Here is a 20,364-nt window from a genome sequence, read left to right on the forward strand (position 1 = left end):
TTTAAGCAAATCTTTAAGTACCTTAATTTAACTATGCTTTTGATGCAATATTTTAAAAATGGGATTTAATGTTTATATTTTGTAGAAAATGGCTCTCTCTACATAGTAATGGATTACTGTGAAGGAGGGGATCTGTTTAAACGAATAAATGCTCAGAAAGGCAGTTTGTTTCAAGAAGACCAGGTAGGTTGGCATGGAGGAGCTTGATTCCTGCTCCATTACCAAGAAGCAACTCAAAATGTGATTTTGTGTGTATTCATTTGGTGGTGGTGCAGGGATGGGGGAACATGGCTGGCCTGGAACTTCTGCTCATCCCACATTTACCACTTGAGTGCTGAAACTATAGACATTGACACTATAGACATGGCACCACACCCAGGTATATATATTCGTTTTTAACTATGGATGCTAATCATAATTGGTAGGACAGGCTGGTATTAGAGCCAGTATTTTAGTCACATCTCTAATTAGCTACCATCTTTTTTCGTTCTGTCTCATTTCCTATCTATAATATATTCTTGTCTGTGTAGTATAAACTACATCTCACATGCATATGTATGTATATGCATGCATAAATGTATATAACCTAATTATTCATTAATTATTGTGTCCTGTCAATCTGGCTTATTGCTGCCAGATAATATCTTCCAGAAAAATTACCTTGCTAAATAATTCTAGTTCTAGAAGCCTTACATTTTCAGCTTCATGAAATCTGACTTGACTACTGAGGTCTCTTAAAGTATGGCCTACCTTACCCAAGCAGACTTATTTTTAGATATTTTTTTTGTGAAACTGTCTACCCCTTGTCAGTTATTTTAGTAGATATTTATGGAACATGAATTTTATGTTGTTGAGCTTTGTATTTGTACATCTATTTTATCTTGATTATTTTCATTACATCTTTGCTCAGCTGTCTTTTATTATTATTCTACTCTGTTGTTTAAAGTTCAGTGCAAGTCCCAGCTGTTGGAGGCCAGCTCTGGGAGTGTGTTCCGCAGTCTAAGGAGATGTGGGTGGGCAGCTAATGTAAAGCAGGCACTCACTTATCCATGTTCAGTGGATGAAGCAAGGCTCCAACAACTTTATTTTTTCTAGTACTGATTAACACAATTTGAGCTAGCCAAATATTTTTAACAGCCAGTTTCTCTTGTAATGGCAAGTAGCAGTTTGTGGTTACAAGAAAGGAAATAGACATAATCTTACTCAATCTTAATACAATTCTTACTCATCTAGTATAGTTAACCTTCTTCCTACTCTTATACAATTTTCATAATAAAGTAAATGTATAGACAACTGTAGAACTTTCGGTCAGAGATGTTTTTGTTTCCTTGAGACAGTAAAGAAGAATCTATTTAGTCTGCATGCTGCACAGCACTAAGCCCCCAGCTGCACACCAAAGTTCACCAGCAAAAATAGAGTTATTAAACCAGTAAAATCAGATTTTACAATGGGCACAGAAGCTCAATCTTAACAGTGGGCACTGAGATCCAATTACTGTGTTTGATCATTAGCCTGTCCCCTGTAGATGAAAACTCCTTTGTTCTTAGTCTCTGACCTTAACAGACCTTTCATTTAGTAACTAAGAATGTGCTTTTATTTTTATGTTTTACCCTAGGTTTTCTGCTATGAAGCAGCTGGCAAAACACCTTGACCTGATTTAATTCATTATACGAAAAAAACGCTTCAGTGTTTTAGTTTTAGTATTTATTTTTATTATTTTTTGGAAATATGGTTTTTACCATGTGAGCCTTCTGTTGCTGCCACAAGTGAGGGGGTGTTTCATTAGGGAAATTACTGTAAAATTAATTTTACATGACTTTAAATGTGCTATTTTTTCCTTAATAATACTAAAAAGAAGAGTAACAAGTTGTTACCTTTTATTATCTTCTGCAGTCCACTTCTGTAATGTTAAGCCTTCCTTATTGGTTTCCTTCTCTTTCCTCATTCCTTCTGTCTTTCTTTTACACACACACACGCCAGGAACAGGCACGCACACACACTGTAAGGACGAAGCATAATTTACACAGTTAAGAGGTGATAGAAGATGTGCTTTTCTTAGAACTGGGATTTTTTTAGAACTGCAATTTTCTGTGTTCAGTTAATAGTGCATTTCTCTATACATAGCGGTACTTCATTCTCAGTGGCTGCATACAACATTTTATCAGTCCCGTTAATGGACATGTAGATTGTTCAAGAAACAAATGGTTCTAAGCCACACACCCCTTGTGTACATATTTTGGCATTTCTAATATTGCTTCTGGAGTAAAGTTGAAATTGCAATTACTAATTTGAAAGGGATGTGAAATTTAAATTTTTATGTTTTGTCAAATGATTACCACCTCCACAAAAATGAGGTATGAAAGACATATCACATTCTGAGCAATATTATGTATTATTTGAAGTTAAAATGGACCTTCCTTAGTTACTCTTTTTAATTTGAAAAGTTAGTATTTTTTGTATGTGCTTATTGTCCTTTTTTCCTTCTGTATCATCTGTCACCTCCTTTTTTAGTCACCATCATTTTTCTCAGGGATGGGAAAGATATTTTACATATTTGAGAATTAGCGATCTATAATTATTCAAGCATTTCTCAAATTTGTATTGAACGTGACTATATTTTGCAATGAAGATGTTTTAAATTTTATATAGCAAAGTTACCTTGAGACTTTGGAGGGGGTTTATTCTCTATGTTCTGTTTTGAAAATCATGTGTCAGTCAAAAAGTATTAAAAATTGACATTTTATTTTATCACTGTTTAAAAATATTATCTAATTGGGATTATTTGGCATGTAGAGTGTGGTGGAAATTAAGTTGATTTACTTCTAATTGATAATTCCAGAGAATGTTTACATGTGGTGAGTTTGGGTAGAGAGATTGGATAGATGCATTCAAGATTTGTATCCTGATATTTTCCTTTTGTAACTTTTCCCTATATTGAAAAACTATAGAAAAAAAAAAGTAAGCCTAACAAACTTACCCAGCTGCCGCCAGTATTATAAAGTAGAAGTTACTTACATTTTTCATTCTTCAAGTTTCTAAAAGTTTCAACATTTATTTCGCTGTATGTGACACTTTTAGGATGTGTTATACCCCTTTCTCTTGTTAGTTGGCTTTAATACCTACTAGTGTTAGTATCTGCAAAGTATAAAGAAATCATAGCCTAACTGTTTTTAATCTGATGTTTCTCTAGATTTTGGACTGGTTTGTACAGATATGTTTGGCTTTGAAGCATGTACATGATAGAAAAATTCTTCACCGAGATATAAAGTCACAGGTATGTTCATTATAGTCTGTCACTAAGAGCTTTTTTTTTTTTTTTTTTTTTTTTTTTTAATTTTTTTATTTGTAAGCAGAGGGTCTCACAGTTTTGCTCATTTTGGCCTGAAACTCGTGTAGCCCAAACTGGCTTCAAACTCTCAATGATCCTCAGACCTTAGCATCCTTAGTGCTGGGATTACAGGTGTGAGCTTCCATGCCAGGCAATCACTTCTGTGTGATTAAAACAACAGCTCTCATTCTTTCATTCTGTTCTGTTCACTGAAATAATATACCATGTTGGTCCCCCACCATGTATTCTACCATAGTAGCTCTTTCACTTATTGTTTTAGTCTTGTCTTTCTTGATTTACTCTTCTTAGAATAAAGTATGTCAAAGAAATAGATATATGGAAGTTAATTTTTGAAATTCTGCTTGTCTGTGTCTAACCTTATTCCTGTTTCTCTAATTAATGATAATTTGGATATAAATTGCTGGATTAGAAATTGTTTTTCTACAAAATTGGAAGATAAGGTTCATTTGTCTTTTTGGTATCAGGAATTGACATTTAGAATTTTCAAGCCATTGTGATTTCTTTTTTTCTTTTCCTGAAAGATTTAAGATTTTCTTTGTGCCCTTTGTTCTGATATTTTGCCAAGTTGTGTGTTGGAGAGGTTTGTTGTTAATTCAGTATACTGTGCCTTTTTGTGTGAGAATCTGTGTATCCTCTAGAAATGTTCTGGAGACCTTCTTGGTTTCTGGATCTTCTTTTAAATGAATCTTAATAGAGCACTTCAGATGTCTTTTTTCTTTCATATTTTTCTCGTTTCTTTATTGAATATTAAATGAATTATTTTCCCTATAAACTAAGTCTACACTTCTTTCTTTTGCCTTTTTCTTTTTAGTGGTCCCAGAATCAAACCCAGAACATGCTAGGAAAGCACTTTACCTTGAATCTCGATGTCTAGCCTCAAATCCCTTTTAAATTTTATGTAAGCTAGCATTTGTCTCATCCTCCACAGTTTTTACTGTAATGACCATTTTTTTTAAAAAAGGGATATATTGTTTATCTCTTTATTGGATACTTTGTTAGTTCTTGTCCACTCCCTTCATATTTTATTGAATTCTGAAATTGTTCCATTCTTGTTTGAACCTCTGGAATGTGAATATTTCAGGTTCTTTGTAGTATTTAAGCATATTTACAGTTGCTGTTTTTGTCACACTGTCTTATAAGTTTCTATTTGTCTGAGTGTCTCTGTGGGCAGGCCAGGCTGACCTTGACTTTATAATGGTGCTGCTGCCTCTTCCTCCTCGGAGCTATGGGATCATAGGCATGCACTGCTGTCCTATGCTGATGAGTTAAATTTGTAGTGAATTCTCACATCCTTAATGATTTCGTTGGCCTTTTTAAAACTAGATTTCTTCATGTTTAACTAATTTTTGTCCAGACTCTTTGTGGGAAGTGTTTTATTTCCAGAGCATGTGAATATACATGCGTGCGATTCGATGCTAGTAATCAACCTCTGCCCGAGCCTTGGCTCTACCTCTTTGTCTTTCACTCAGTCCTCTCAGTTCTCAGAAAGGAAATAGAGATGGGGTACACTTGTGTCACAGCCCTGCCTGTCACTTCCTGTACTCTCGTCTTCTTACACTTGCAGATTGCTGTGGAGTGTAATATTTCAGGGTGAATGATAGTAATTGCTGTCTGGAGTTTCATGGTTCATCTTTCCTATATTCCTCCCTATCTTCTGCCATCAAATTGTCTCCCCTCATTTTACTAATTCTAGTTAACCCTTCTGTCATTGAACATGTGCTTGATGCAAGTCTCATGACTGATGAGGGAATTTAATTCCTGTTACTCCATTAAATTCCTGCTTTTTACTCTTTCATACAGTGTAGAAATCTGAAAAAAAAAATTTAGACTTTTTTCTTGCTAGGAGTATGTTGGTCCGTGAAATATGTGCATAATAGATCCCAGTAGCATAGAAGCACTGTATTTCTAAGTATAATTGAGTAAACCGTTGTAAATGGAAGGGTGTTTCATGTCTCTCATTGGGAACTCTTAAGGATAATTTGTTATGTTTAAGCCAGTTAGAATTTTAGGCAGATTTTTTTGGTGGGGCAGAGTTGCTCTAAATTCATCTTTTAAAAAGTTCAATTGTAATACATTTACATATTATAAAATTTACCTGTTTAAAGTATTCAGGAGCTGGCAAGATAGCTCATTGGGTAAAGGTACTTGCTGCCAAGTTTGACTAACTGAGTTCAGTTCCTGGGACCCGCATGGTACAGGAATAGAGCTGACACCCACAAGTTGTCCTCTGACCATCACACAGATGCCATGACAAATGCGCGCGCGCGCACACACACACACACACACACACACACTACTACTACTACTAAATAAGAAGTGTACAGGTTACTGACTCTAGTGTGTATACAGAATTGTGAAAACTTTGTTTGTCTCTAATTCACAGTTTTTTTTCTCTTCAAAGGAGCATTGCATGCACATGCCCAGTCACACCTATTCCTCTTTCACGTAGACTTGGTGCCTGTATATCTGTATTCAGGACAGTTAAGTGAAACTCTGATAATACATCCCTTTATGTAGTTAAAGATGGATTATTTGCTGGTTCTGATATTCTACACCTTTAATCCCAGCACTCGAGAAACAAAGGCAGGTAAATCTCTGAGTTCCAGGCTAGCCTAGTCTACTTAGTTCCAAGTCAGCTAAGGCTACATAGTGAGACCCTGTCTCAAGAACAACGAAGTGTATTATTCGTCCTTTTGGAGTTGGGTATTGGGAAAGTGTCTCCTGTAGGCCAGCATGGCCTTGAACCTAAAATATAGCTGAGGGTGATCTGAACTGTATTTCTGTTTTCTATTCCTCTCTAGTGCCAGGAATGCAGGAGGCATGTTCTACCATGACAGCTTTCATTATTTGACTTTGTTTTTCAAGATAGAGTTTTTCTGTGTAGCCCTGGCTGTCCTGGAACTCACTCTGTAAGACAAGCTGACCTCAACTCAAAGAGATCCACCTGGCTATGCTTCCTGAGTGCTGGGATCAAAGGCATGCACCAACACCACCTGGCAACTTTTCTTTTGTACTGTTGATTTATAAACTCTTTACTTTCAGGTGCCTCCTTCGCTCAGTAGACTGCATGTCAGTCTCATAAACTCTTTAATTTCATGAAATAAGTTCCTTTTCAAATATATACTGTGCAGATATTTTCTTTCATTCTATTAGTTTTCTGTTCATTTTCTTTCATTAAAAAATTTACTTGCATTTATTATGTGTATGTGTGCATGTAGGCACATGTATGCACATTATGTATGCAGGCACATCTGCTCAGGCATGCATCTGGAAGTGAGAGAACAAATCTCAGGAATTGGTTCTCTTTTCGCCATGTGGATCCTGGGGATCAGACTCAGGTTGTCAGGCTTAAGCAGCAGGCACCTTGGCCAGTTAAGCCATCTCACTGGCCCCACATTTATTTTATTGACAATGTCGTATGGTGCACAAAAACTTTTAGGTTTACTGAAGTCCATGTTTTTTTTCTTTCTCTTCAGTTTTATATGATGTCTAAGAAATCTGAGAAACCATTGCCTGCCTCAAAAGCATGACAGTTTATTCCTGTTTTCAGGACTTTTATTGTTTTAGTTCTTACATTCTGTAATCCATTTTGAGTTAGTTTTTGCATACGGTGAGGTAAGTAGGAGGCTACATTTTTTTTTTCCGTTGGGATATTCAGTTATTCTAGCATAATTTTTAACTAGAATGATTTTTCTAAAAAACAATGTCATCTAATAGAACTGGACAGAAACTTTCTGTTTGTTTTTAGTTTCTTTCTTTCTTTCTTTTACAGAACATATTTCTAACCAAAGAAGGGACAATACAGCTTGGAGATTTTGGAATTGCTCGAGTTCTTAATAGGTATCCTAACAGCTTTAAGTATTGTTTTAATATGGTGTCTTCAGTAAAATTGAATCTGTTGTAGCATATATATAATAACTTATAATAGCTTTGTCTTAAGCTTCTTTAATAACTTTATTTTTCTAGTACGGTAGAGCTGGCTCGAACTTGCATAGGGACTCCATACTACTTGTCACCTGAAATCTGTGAAAACAAGCCTTATAACAATAAAAGGTATTTAAAATGATGTTCAACCCATGATACATTTGTTTTAAACCTTTTTGTCACACTCTATTAAATAGCCTTGATAATAGAATTGTAAAAGCAATGATTTTGTGTAAGCATTTATATCTTGAGATTTTTAGTATATGATGGGCAATTATAACAGCACTCTTCTATCTCATTGGAAGAACTCAACAAGGAGTATTTTACTGCTTGTTATAGTTAGGAATAGAGTGCTCTCTTTGTCACAGTTCCTAGTGAGCTCTAGACAGTAGTGTAGAATACATGCTAGATTCTCAATAAATAAAAAAAAAACAAATTCAGAGAGAGGTACACCAACTTCTTTGAAATGCCTCAGCTAGTATTCATCCAAGCTGCTAGTAGATTGTGTGTCCCGTTATTGAGGACAGTCCAATAATTCCTGTGACATCTTTCCTCTCCTTTCCGAGGGAGAGGTCCCAACCAAGAAACACTTTTTGGTTTGCTGTCCTATATTGTAGTAAAATATTTTTTTTTTCATTTTGTAATATTTTTTAAATTGAGTAGAGTATGTTGAATTTTGCAAAATAAAAAAAAATGAATGGAATGAGGTTTTGATACCATCCTTTTAAATATTAAATTTCTTTGATGAAATTTCAGTGTAATGCTTGGTCAACTCTTTTTCTAATTTGAGGTAGTTGCTTTTATATCTAGTTTGGAATTTTGAGTTAAAAAAAGTATCTTATACAGCACATATTTCCCCCTAAGTGCACATATTTCTACCAAGTTTTTCATGCTGTTTGTTTTCTTTAAATGAAATAAATAAATTAGTATATTCTGATATTAAAAAAAAACTTCTCATTTTATCTTCCCAGTGACATTTGGGCTTTGGGCTGTGTCCTCTATGAGTTGTGTACACTTAAACATGCAGTAAGTAAAAGTTCTGATGTTTCTAAAGTTGTGGCATCTTTCAGATAACACAGACTAAGGTTTTATTTTTTTGAAATGCAATTTTAAACTGATTTAGTCTTTTTGTTTGTTTTGTTTTGTTTTTCCAGACAAGGTTTCTCTTTGTAGCCTTTGCTGTCCTGGATCTGTCTTCATCATAGTCCAGGCTGGCCTTGAACTCACAGAGATCTTCCTGCCTCTGCCCGGCATTAAATTAAAGGCGTGCTCTACTGCTTGCCTGGCTGACTTAGTCTTATTACATATTTGTTCTTATTACATTTTGTACTTTTATCCCATAAACATTTTTTCTAATGCTACAAACATCTCATTCTTCTTCATGTACATTCATTTACTGTGAATTTGTTTTACCCTAATATTTTTTAATTAGTTTCATTTTGGCAGGTTCTTTCATACCACATTTTTTAGCTGGACAAGCTGTAATTCCAGCATTTGAGAGGCTAAGGGCTGCATTTGAGGGCTTTAGGGCCTGTTTGAGCTACATAGCAAGATTCTGTGTGAAAAACAAAACAAAAATTAAAAGCATCCAAATCTTTGAGTTTGTTATTGGAAGTTATTTAAAGAATTTTATTTTCTGTGATGACCAGAATGTGGTTTTCTATTAAAAAATAAACTGCCAGTATAGAAAAGAAAAATAAGAAAATAATTTTGTTAAGTTTACTCTTCAAGTAATTCATGTGTGTCACATGTACTTGATAATGTGGGAATGTGTGCAGGTGCTATTTATGAGGTTTGTAGGTACCCAAGAGGGCCCCAACGTCAATGTCTGCTGTCATGTCTTGCTTGCTGTCCCTCTTTAGTTTTTGAGATAGGTTCACAGAATCTGCTCATTAATTAGGCTAGTTAGCTTTCAGTAAGATGTAGACAGGCTCACAGAATCTGCTCATTATTAGGCTAGTTCGCTTTTAGTGAGATGTAGGGGGCCATCTGCTTCCACCCACAACCCACCCTACTGGAGGTGTAGACCCATCCATCTTTTACATGTGTTCTGGGGTTCTGAGTACACATTTCTTTGTTGACACAGCAGACATTTTACCTACTGAGTATATCTCCAGCCTCTTATCAAGTAATTCTGTCATATTAAGTACCATTATATTATTTACAGTTTTCACCATTAGCACTTTTTAAGTAGTATGAAATATACCAAAAAAGAGATAGTTCTTGTCAAAATATATTTAATCTTAATAACTTTGTTTTTTTGTCTTTCCAAGACAGGGTTTCTTTGTGTAACAGAGCCCTACCTGTCTTGGAATTCACTTTGTAGACCAGGCTGGCCTCCTGGAACTCACAAAGATCCGCCTGCCTCTGCCTCCTGGGTACTAGGATTAAAGGTGTGTGCCACCATGCCTGGTTGACTTTTTCATTTTTATACTCTCTTTTTAAGCATGTTTCCCTCAGTGATTAAACAATACTATATTTTCATCACAAAGAAAATGTCAGGAAATAAATAAAATTGGAAAGCAGTAAGTACCTTAAGCAATTCTAACAAGAAGCAACTGCTTATATGTGTTGCTTTCCTCTAAGCTTTGTTTTAATTTATAAGTTGAATTACTTCTCTCCCAGAGTTTGATTATATTATATAAGCAGCTTTATAACCTGCTTTTATTATTTAATATTTGAAGTCTGTCTTTCTTTTATTATTTGTTGATGTGTTTTTACATTTATATGAATGTGATGTGTGTGTCCCCCACATGAATGCACGTACTATTGGAGGTCAGAAGAGTACATCTGAAGATGGTCCTGAGCTACCTGATGTGGGTGCCCAGAACCAAACTGAGGTTCTCTGGAAGAGCAGAATGCCTCTAAAAGTGCTGAGCTATCTCCCCTGCTGCTTGTTTCAAATGCCTCCACAAGCATCTACTGTATTGTCTTAATCTTATTTTTCCCTGACATATCTGGACAAGATTGAATGCACTTACATTCTTAGAAAGAGAATGAAGTTAAATTTCAAATGTTCTTGGAGAGCTTAACATTTATTAGGAGTGCTTTTTTATAATGGGCGTCGCTGGTGCCTAACCTATAGTAGGCATTCTGTTCTCTTTGTGTATTGAGAACACTCGAGATTAATACAACTGTCCTGTTATTTTAGCAGAAATATCAAAGCTGATTGTTTTCCTGTCATGAAATCTATACTCTTATTGGTGTATATCATTGCACATAGCTATAGATTCCTAATGACATTTTCGTTCTGGTGGCACATCTATAATCTCAGCCCTTGGCAGGCAGAGACATGGGAACTACTACACGATCTCTACTAGTTTGGCCTTCAGATTTCGTTCAAGCCCATCTAGTAGTACATAGTAAGATGCTCTCTCTAAACTAAAGACAGATGATGTACTTCAAGCAAATTCACCCTCCGCATACCCTTTATATCCTTCTCCTTGTCCTCCTTAACTAACTTTTGTTAGTTTTGTATCGACTTCTGTGTGTGCCTGTGTGTGTGTATATATGTATTTGTCTTCTGAGTTTGGCTTATTTACTTAATATAAGAATCTGCAGTTGTATCCGTTTTCTTTCAAATTATATATGGAATGAAATGCATTGCATATTTATGTAAATATCCTTTTAAATTTTTGTCTTGAAAGTCCCAGACATTCATGCAGTATATTTTTATCATATTGACTCCCTACTCCCTTCTTTGACTCCTCTTAAATCCTCTTCTCAGTTCTGCTCCCAACATTTCATGCTCTCTTGTTTTCTCTGAATTTTGAATAATCTACTAAGTCTAGTTAGTGCTGCCCTTAAGTACATAAATGTGGGGCTATCCACTGGAGCTTGGTTGGCCTGCTGGGGTCCATAGCCCTGTAGAAAACTGACTTTCTGCCCTCCTGCAGATACCAACTGTCAGTAGTTCCTTAGCTAGACATGGGGGTTTGTGATCTCCCTATTTATACACATTTTTTTTAAATCCATTCATCTGTTGACATATACTTGGGCTAATTCCAGAATTTCACTTTTGATGTACAGATATCTCTGTAATATTCTTGATTAGATTCTTTGGGGATATATTCCAAATATATATAGGTGTTATTGCTGAATTATATGTTATTTGCATTTTTAATTTTTTGAGCAACCTGTATGCGGATGTCCATAGAGGCTAGTCTAATTTACATTCTTACTACTTAGTATATGAGAGTTCCCTTTCTCATATTTGTTTTGTTTTCTTACTGATAGTTATTCTGACTAGGAATGGAATCCCAATATACTTTTGATTTGTGTTTCCCTGGTGACTAATGATGTTGAACATTTTTTCATGTGTTTACTTACCAATTGTATGTACTCTTGTGAGAACTATTGGTTCATTTCATTTTCCCATTTCATGAAGTCTTTAGATTTTAAACTACCTACCTGTGTATTCTTTTTATTTCAGTTACAGTTTATTTTATATTTAAAACTAAAACATATCTTCCTATTAATATCTTATACCCCCATTGGATTGATGATTCTTTGGAGAGCCTTTTCTCTCCCTTCCTATGCCCATAAAAAAGGGTAATGATGGACATGGCCTAAGGATAAAGTCATTGGGAATTCTCTTATCTCTACTTATTTTGCCCAAATTCTTTTCACTCAGTAGTTTAATTTTTTTTTTTCTTCTGGTTGTTACAGCAGAGGCAGAGAAAACCAGGTCTTGAATGAAGACTACTAGGTTGCATAACAATTTATCATCTTGATTTTTGTTATTTATTATAAAATCTTAATTAATATATTTATACCTTATCTCTTGGTGTGTTGAATAAACCATTGGATCTTACTCTTATAGCAAATGATATTTTACTTTTTGAAAACAGTCTTTTGAAATTATAGGTAATTAAGTAAAGTTTACAGAAAAGTATGCTGATTGAATTACCTGAGAAAGGCTTGTATTTCTATTCTGTATTACTAGAAAAAGAACTATTGCTCATTACTGATATTTCCCATTTCAGTTTCTTTATGTTTTATATGTGTGCATTTCTTTTCTGGATTTTAGTTTGAAGCTGGAAACATGAAAAATCTGGTACTGAAGATAATATCTGGATCCTTTCCTCCAGTGTCTATGCATTATTCCTATGATCTCCGCAGTTTGCTCTCTCAGTTGTTTAAAAGGAATCCTAGGGATAGACCATCAGTCAACTCCATATTGGAGAAAGGTTTTATAGCTAAACGAATCGAAAAGTTTCTCTCACCTCAGGTATGTCTCAATGTAACCCCTAAAGTTAAACACTAAGGTTCTTGTGCCCAAGGGCAGGACTGTAGCTATCAGCACAGAGCCCAGGCTAAGATGTCTTTCTCAGACTGCACCGGGGTCCTTTCTTTTCCCTCTGGTTCTAATTGATATGATTAAACCTTTCTGTGCTTCACTTTTCTAACCTCTTATCTGTAAGCTATAAGCTAAAAGGTATAGCCATTTTTGTGAGGTAGCTGTGAGAATTAAATAATAATGTGCATATAGTGCTTAATGTCTATCACATACATGTGTGCTCAAAGTACTTAATGTCTTATCAATATATCAATTGCTTACACTAGATAAGTATATCAGCATAATTTATGGGATTATGATTGTATTGGACAAAATGGTTGAAAACCATGCTTCTGTGGGCATATGTAAGTGCATATACTGTATTGCTGTATCTCATACTTTTTCCTCTAGTTCAAATATAGGTGCAAAACAATTATTTATGGAGATAATTGGATTTAATTTGGCGTGGTTTATAAAAATGTGTCAAGTCAAATGGCATCTATTACTCAAAAATGTGATCACCTGAAATTCATGTTTATTGTAACCTATATTAATTAGCATTAATTTTTTTAAAGACACGGCTCTCTTTTTTAAAAAAAATTATTTATACAGTATTCTGCCTGCATGTTTGCCTGCAGGCCAGAAGAGGGCACCAGATCTCATCATAGATGGTTGTGAACCACCATGTGGTTGCTGGAAATTGAACTCAGGAACTTTGGAAGAACAGCCAGTGCTCTTAACCTCTGAGCTGTCTCTCCAGTCCCACATTAATTATTTTGTAAATTAGATAGGTAGCAAAACCAAAACCCTATTGCTTATAAATGCTTCTGGTTTAACAAAACATTCCTGAGAACAAATGCTATTCAGAAAACAAGAGATGTGCATTTATTTAGTAAACTTTGGAGGTTAAAGGTTACTTGTATAAAACATGGCAACAATCTCTGAAATGTGGTGTTTTACAAGACTTCTTTGTTAAAAAATAAATTTTTTCAAAGGCTGTCTAAATGCAGTGTACAGTTATTTTTTTGGCAGCTACCACCTACGAAACAAAGACTTCATTTAATCTTATTGAAGCTACCTCCTTCTTGCCAATGTACTTAGAACATAGTCTCAAGGCTAAAACACTAAAATTCTTTTCCTAGTAATGAAAAGGAAAATATTAAAGTCCCAATTACCAAACATAATATACTAAAGGAAGGAAGATAATGATTAATAACAAATGGAATAACACGTGTTTGATACGTGTCTAGCCCCTCCCTTACTGGTATTTCACCACTACTTGGATTTACAAAAACTTGCATTCTTTGTTCCTAAGATATATTTTCTATATACCACTTGTTCAACATTCAAATTAGATTCTTCACGCTGCATTTTAAGGCTATAATTTGGAAACAAACTTTAACAAGTGAACTCTTGTTTCTAGTATCGCTATATTCATCTCTATTGGTACATTATTTGTTTTCTCATCATGTAGCCCAACCTCATTGCAAACCTGGGATCCTTCTGCCTCAGCCTTGTGAATTCCTGGATAACAGAACACCTTTTATTTTTGAGATTAATAGTTTTTTTCAGTGCCATTAGCCACAATTAGTAGGGTCCAGTTCTCACCCGTGTACACCCTGATAGCATTTTCTTGGTGTGTTGTCACAGACTATGGTAAACATTGACTCATTGGGAGTATAGTCTCTGTCTAGTACAGCTCTCTGTGATGATGAAAGTCTTCCATATCTGAGTCGTCCCATATTACAGCTTCTGGTCATGTGTTGTATACTTGGAATGTGACTAGTGTGACTAAGGAACTAAGTTTTAGGCTGTTAATTCAAATGGCTTTTAATTCAGATAGCCACATGCTGGTAATGGCTCTTATATTGGACAGCATTCTCATAGTATTCCAGGATCTTGCTGAGTTCTGTACGTTCCATCTCTCAATGCATGTGAACGTTTATATAGAACAGGAAGGTCCATATTTGAAGAAATTACTCGATTTGAGGGCAAGTTGTAGGTCATAAAATAGCCATTGTGCCACCCCTAGGGTACAGTCCTATAGTCTCAGCTACTCAAGAGGTCTTGAGGCAGAAAGATCCTAAGTTCAAGGCCAGCCTGGACAACTTAACTAGTTCCCTGTCTCAAAATAAAAACTTAAAAAGAAAAAAGTGAGCTTGGCCTGCTGTGAAGAGTACTTGGGCTTTAGGTCCCAGATAGAGTGCTTCTCTAGCACGTGTGAAGCTCTGAGTCAGTGCTGAGGTTCACAGACAATGGAACAAAACCCTCTATTTTTCTAAGAAACAGAGAGAAAGAAATACCTGTATGCAGAGGAGAATGCATTCTCACATACCTGCGCTGAATTGCCTTTGAACAGACTTACTCATGTTTGTCTTATACTGCACTAGTTCTCAAATCAGAAGACACACTTTCCTGGAGGACTTTGCTGGGTTAATTCACTACCATGTTTGCTCCAGTAACTGAGGCAGAACCAGAGAATTTGTGTGTTGCTAACACTATTGATAGTGTTGGTTTCGGATTTTGAGTACTACTGCCATAGGGGATCTTCAATAGGGGAAAAAATTGTCTCAGTTTGTAAATAGTATCTATTGGATGTCTTGTCTACTCCTGAATATTCTTCCCACTATGCCTTATTTCACTGGAAGTAATGAGAAAACCACTTGGCATTTTACTCTTCACCAATAAGATAAACATAAGCTCACTGCTTTGGATAGGTGGCTCTGTGGTTAAGAGCACTGGATACTCTGCTACGGGACCTGGGTTCAGTTCCCAGCACCCACATGGTAGGTCACAACTGTCCTTAAATCAAGTTCCAGGGGATTCTATACCCACACATAGATACAAATGCAGGGAAAACACCAATGCACATGAAGTAAAAATATAAACTTAAATTCAGTTAAATCTTTGTTGATATTTTTTAAACTGGAAAAAAATGTAGTTGAAAGTGAAAATTACTTGAGTAAAATGTAAACTTGTTTCATGAAATATATTTATAACGCTGGCTGAGTAATGGAATGTTTATAATGTGAAGAGACACTGTGAAAATGTTTATCCAGTGACGTGTTTGCAGAGGAGTTGAACTCATTGCAGGTGGTAAGGTAAGGAAAATAATGGTGTTTTCAAGAGAGTAGTTTTTGAAGTGACTCTTGAACAGTTCTGACATAAGTGAGGGCTATGGATGCATGTAGAACTCAGTGATTCCTCCGTACATGTATGATCAAGTTGCTAAGATATGGAAAAGGCAAGTAATATATGTGTTGTGTATTAGTCTAATTTGAGAATGAAAGACTGGAGAAGTAATAAAAATACATTAGTAAGATGAACAGGGGTGGGCAGTTAGCAAGAAAATTTGCTGGATGGATAACTGGATTTTAATTCAGTTTATTTAGCAACATCTTTATGACTGCAAGAAAAAATACATTGTGACGGATGGGTAGCTTTTTTCTTTGTTTAGGAAACTGATTTATTTTATGTTTATGGTTGTTTCAAGGCAGGGTCTCACTATGCAGCACTGGATGTTCTGAAACTTGCTGGGTAAAAAGGCTGGTTTTGAACTCACATACCTGCTGTGTCTCCACAGTGCTGAGTGCACCACTACACTCAGAGGTGTTATCTTTTCTAACATTGTTTATTCTCTCTTTCTCTTTCTCTTCCAATCTAAGCTTATTGCAGAAGAATTTTCTCTAAAACCAGGTTCAAAGTTTGGACCACAGCCTATACCAGGTAAATTATATTTCACATGAAGCTTTTTATCTGTTTGCTGTACTCAAGACTATATATTACAAGTAAATATGGATAGAGAAAATAAGTTGGAATAGTTATAGACTAAATTTAATCTAAAGGAAATAATGTTAAAGTTCTTATATAGTGATATATATAATAAATTAACATAATTTTTATATTATTTAGATGAAATTTGACTTAAAAATTTATCAAAACTTAGGTGATATTTTGAGAATACTCTCTAGAATAGTATAAAATGCCCCACAAAAGTATAAATCTTTTTAAATAAAGTTTCTTTCTTATTTATTACAATTTATTCACTTTGTATCCCCTCTGCAGCCCTTTCCCATCTCTTCTCCCAGTCTCACCCACCCTCCCTCTTCTCCCCCTGTGCCCTTTCCCTAGTCCCCTGATAGTGGAGGACCTCCTCCCCTTCTGTGTGACCCTAGCCTATCAGGTCTCTTCAAGGATGGCTGTATCAACTTCCTCTGTGGCCTGGCAAGGCTACATCCCCCAGGGGGAGGTGATCAAAGAGCCAGCCACTGAGTTCATGTCAGAGACAGCCCCTGTACCCCTTATTAGGGAACCCACTTGGTAACTGAGCAGCCTATGGGCTTCCTCTGAGCAGGGTTTCAGGTCCTCTCCATTCATGGTCCTTGCTTGGAGTATCAGTCTCAGAAAAGAGCCCTAGGCCCAGATTTTTTTGGCTCTGTTGCTCTCCTTGTGGAGTTCCTGTCCTCTCCAGGTCTTACTATTTCCCCTTTCTTTTATAAGATTCCCAGCACTCTGCCCAAAGGTTGGCTATGAGTCTCAGCATCTGCCTTAATACTCTGCTGGGTAGAGTCTTTCAGAGGTCTTCTGTGGAAGGCTCCTGTCTTGTTCCTTGTCTTCCCCTACTTCTGATGTCAATCCTGTTTGACCTTCTGAATGAGGGTTAAGCATCCTCCCTAGGTACTCCTTGTTGTTTAGCTTCTTTAGGGATACAGATTTTAGTATATTTAACCTCTATCATATGGCTAATATCTGCTTATAAGTGACTGTAAACTATATGTGTCTTTATGCTTCTGGGTTACCTCACTTGGGATGAGGTAATCTTTTCTAGTTCCCACCATTTGCTTGCAAATTTCATGATGTCTTGTTTTTAATTGCCAAATAGTATTCCATTGTGTAAATGTACCATACTTTCTGTATCCATTCCTCTGTTGAGGGACATCTAGGTTGTTTCCAGATTCTGGCTATTACAAATAAAGCTGCTAATGAACATAGTTGAGCATATGTCCTTATTGAATGGTGGGCCATCTTTTTGGGTATACTCCTAGAAGTGGTATAGCTGGATCTTTATTTTTAATTTTTTATATTAATTGCAGTTTATTCACTTTGTATCCCAGCTATAACCCCTCTCTCATTCCCTCCCAACCCCACCCTCCCTCTCTCATCTCCTTCCATGTCCCTCTCCAAGTCCACTGATAGAGGAGGTCTTCCTCCCTTCCTATCTGGCCCTAACCTATCACATCTTATCAGGCCTGGCTGCATTGTTTTTCTCTGTGGCTTGGTAAGGCTGCACCCCCCTGAGGGGGATGTGATCAAAGAGGAAGCCAATCAGTTCCTGTCAGAGACAGTCCCTGTTCCCCTTACTATGGAACACACTTGGACACTGAACTGCCATGGGCTACATCAGTACAGGGGTTCTAGGTTATCTCCATGAATGGTCCTTGGTTGGAGTTTCAGTCTCAGAAAAGACCCCTGGGCCCAGATTTCTTGGTTCTGTTGCTCCCCTTCTAGAGCACCTGAGACCTCCACGTCTTTCTCCCCCTTCTTTCATAGGATTTCCTGCACTCTGCCCAAAGTTTGGCTGTCAGTCTCAGCATCTGCTTTGATACTTTGCTGGGTAGAGTATTTCTCAGAGTCCCCCTGTGGTATGCTCCTGTCCTGTTCCCTATTTTTTCCCTCTTCTGATGTCTATCCCATTTGCCTTTCTGAGTGAGGATTGATCATCTTACCCAGGGTCCTCCTCCTTGCTTAGGTTTTTTTTAGGTGTACAGATTTTAGTATGATTATCCTATGTTATATGTCTAATATCCACTTATTTAGAATATACCATGTGTATCTGCTTCTGGGATACCTCACTCAGGATGGCCTTTTCTAGTTTCCACCATTTGCATGCAGATTTCATGATTTCCTTGAATTTTCATGTAGTATTCCATTGTTTAAATGTACCACGATTTATGTATCCATTCCTCAGCTGAGGGACATCTGGGTTGTTTCCAGATTCTGGCTATTAACGAGTAAAGCTGATATGACCATGGTTGAGCAAATGTCCTTGAGTATACTTGAGCATACTTTGGATATATGCCTAGGAGTGGTATAGCTGGATCTTGAGGTAGCACTATTCCTAATTGTCTGAGAAAGTGCCAGATTGATTTCCAAAGTGGTTGGACAACTTTACATTCCCACCAGTAATAGAGGAGGGTTCCCCTTTCTCCACATCCTCTCCAGCATGTGTTGTCACTTGAGTTTTTGTCTTAGCTAATCTGATGGGTGTAAGGTAAAATCTCAGGGTAGTTTTGATTTGCATTTCCCTAATGAGTAAGGCTGTTGAGCATTTCTTTAAGTGTTTCTCTGCCCTCAATATTCCTCTATAGAGAGTTCTCTGTTTAGCCCTGTACCCCATTTATTAATTGGATTACTTGATTTGTTGCTTTTTAACTTCGTGAGTTCTTTATATATTCTGGATATTAGCCCTCTGTCAGATATAGGGTTAGTGAAGATCTTTTCCCAATTCTGTAGGCTGTTGTTTTATTCTGACAACAGTGTCCTTTGCTTTACAGAAGCTTTTCAGTTTCATGAGGTCCCATTTATTGATTTTTGATATTAGAGCCTGTGCTGTTGGTGTTCTGTTCAGGAAGCTGTCTCCTGTGCCAATGAGTTAGGCTGTTCCCCACTTTTTCTTCTAACCGATTTAATGTGTTGGGCTTTATGTTGAGGTCTTTGATCCACTTGGACTTTAGTTTTGTATAGGGTGATAGATATGGATCTATTTGTATTTTTCTACATGTAGACATCCAGTTAGACCAGCACCATTTGTTAAAGATCCTATCTTTTTTTTCCATTGTGTGGTTTTGGCTTTTTTTTTTTTTTTGTCAAAAATTAAGTTTCCCTAGGTGTGTGGGTTTATTTCTGGGTCTTTTATTCGATTCTATTGATCCACTAGTCTGTTTCTATGCCAGTAACATGCAGTTTTTATTACTGTTGCTCTGTAATACAGCTTGAGAGCAGGGATGGAGATACCTCCAGAAGATCTTTTATTGTAGAGGATTGTTTTAGCTATTTTGGGTTTCTTGTTTTTCCATATGAAATTGAGAATTGTTCTTTTAAAGTCTGTAAAGTATTGTGTTGGTATTTTGATGGGAATTGCACTGAATCTGTAGATTGCCTTTGGTAGGATGGCCATTTGTACTATGTTAATCCTACCAATCCATGAGCATGGGAAATCTTTCCATCTTCTTTGAGTTTTTTCTTCAGAGACTTCAGTTTTTTTCATATAGGTCTTTCACTTGCTTGGTTAGAGTAACACCAAGGTACTTGTTGGAAGAGATTATTTAAATTTTATCAGTACATGATAAAAGTCCTGAGTTAGAAAGTGGGCTGGAAAAGACAGAAAGTTGCTCCTCAGGCTGTGGTAAAGGTTAAACAGATGTGTCTTTGCAGAGATGGAAGATAGGAGATGAGGAATGGTTTGGGTAAGAGGTAAAGGTGGTACAGATTATTTGACTTGTAATTTTATTGTTTTATTGAAGTTGATCTTTTTTCTTGGGCTTTTGTTCAATTATTCAATTCTTTGACAGTTTCATACATGTATAAAATGCATCCTATAATTCTTGTACTATCCAATTCATCCTGACAACTCACTTTTTAAGTATATTCACAGATAGCTACTACTGTGCCCCATAGGGGTGTGTGTGTGTGTGTGTGTGTGTGTGTGTGTGTAAGTGAAGCTGTGTGTATGCCAGAGAACAGCTTCACGTGTCATCCTCAGAAATGTCCTTAACCGGCATGGAGCTAAGCGTTAAGTTATACTGGCTGGCCA

At 36.4% G+C, this 20,364-nt stretch overlaps 1 protein-coding gene across 8 annotated transcripts in view; it reads left to right on the forward strand.

Annotated features, from left to right (window-relative positions):
- Nek1 (NIMA related kinase 1) overlaps positions 1-20,364 on the forward strand; it is a 134,354-nt gene that overhangs the window by 12,690 nt on the left and 101,300 nt on the right. For all 8 annotated transcript variants that reach the window (XR_009591396.1, XM_060381832.1, XM_060381824.1 and 5 more), the window contains exons 4-10: positions 86-183; positions 3,191-3,274; positions 7,122-7,189; positions 7,316-7,402; positions 8,245-8,299; positions 12,303-12,503; positions 16,217-16,277. Coding sequence is in view for 7 of the 8 variants with exons in the window: in XM_060381832.1 (XP_060237815.1) it covers positions 86-183; positions 3,191-3,274; positions 7,122-7,189; positions 7,316-7,402; positions 8,245-8,299; positions 12,303-12,503; positions 16,217-16,277 (654 nt within the window). In the remaining variant the exon portion in view is untranslated. The remainder of the gene's footprint in view (positions 1-85; positions 184-3,190; positions 3,275-7,121; positions 7,190-7,315; positions 7,403-8,244; positions 8,300-12,302; positions 12,504-16,216; positions 16,278-20,364) is intronic.

Source organism: Meriones unguiculatus, chromosome 4, assembly GCF_030254825.1.
Source record: "Meriones unguiculatus strain TT.TT164.6M chromosome 4, Bangor_MerUng_6.1, whole genome shotgun sequence".
NCBI classification, from domain to species: Eukaryota; Metazoa; Chordata; class Mammalia; order Rodentia; family Muridae; genus Meriones; species Meriones unguiculatus.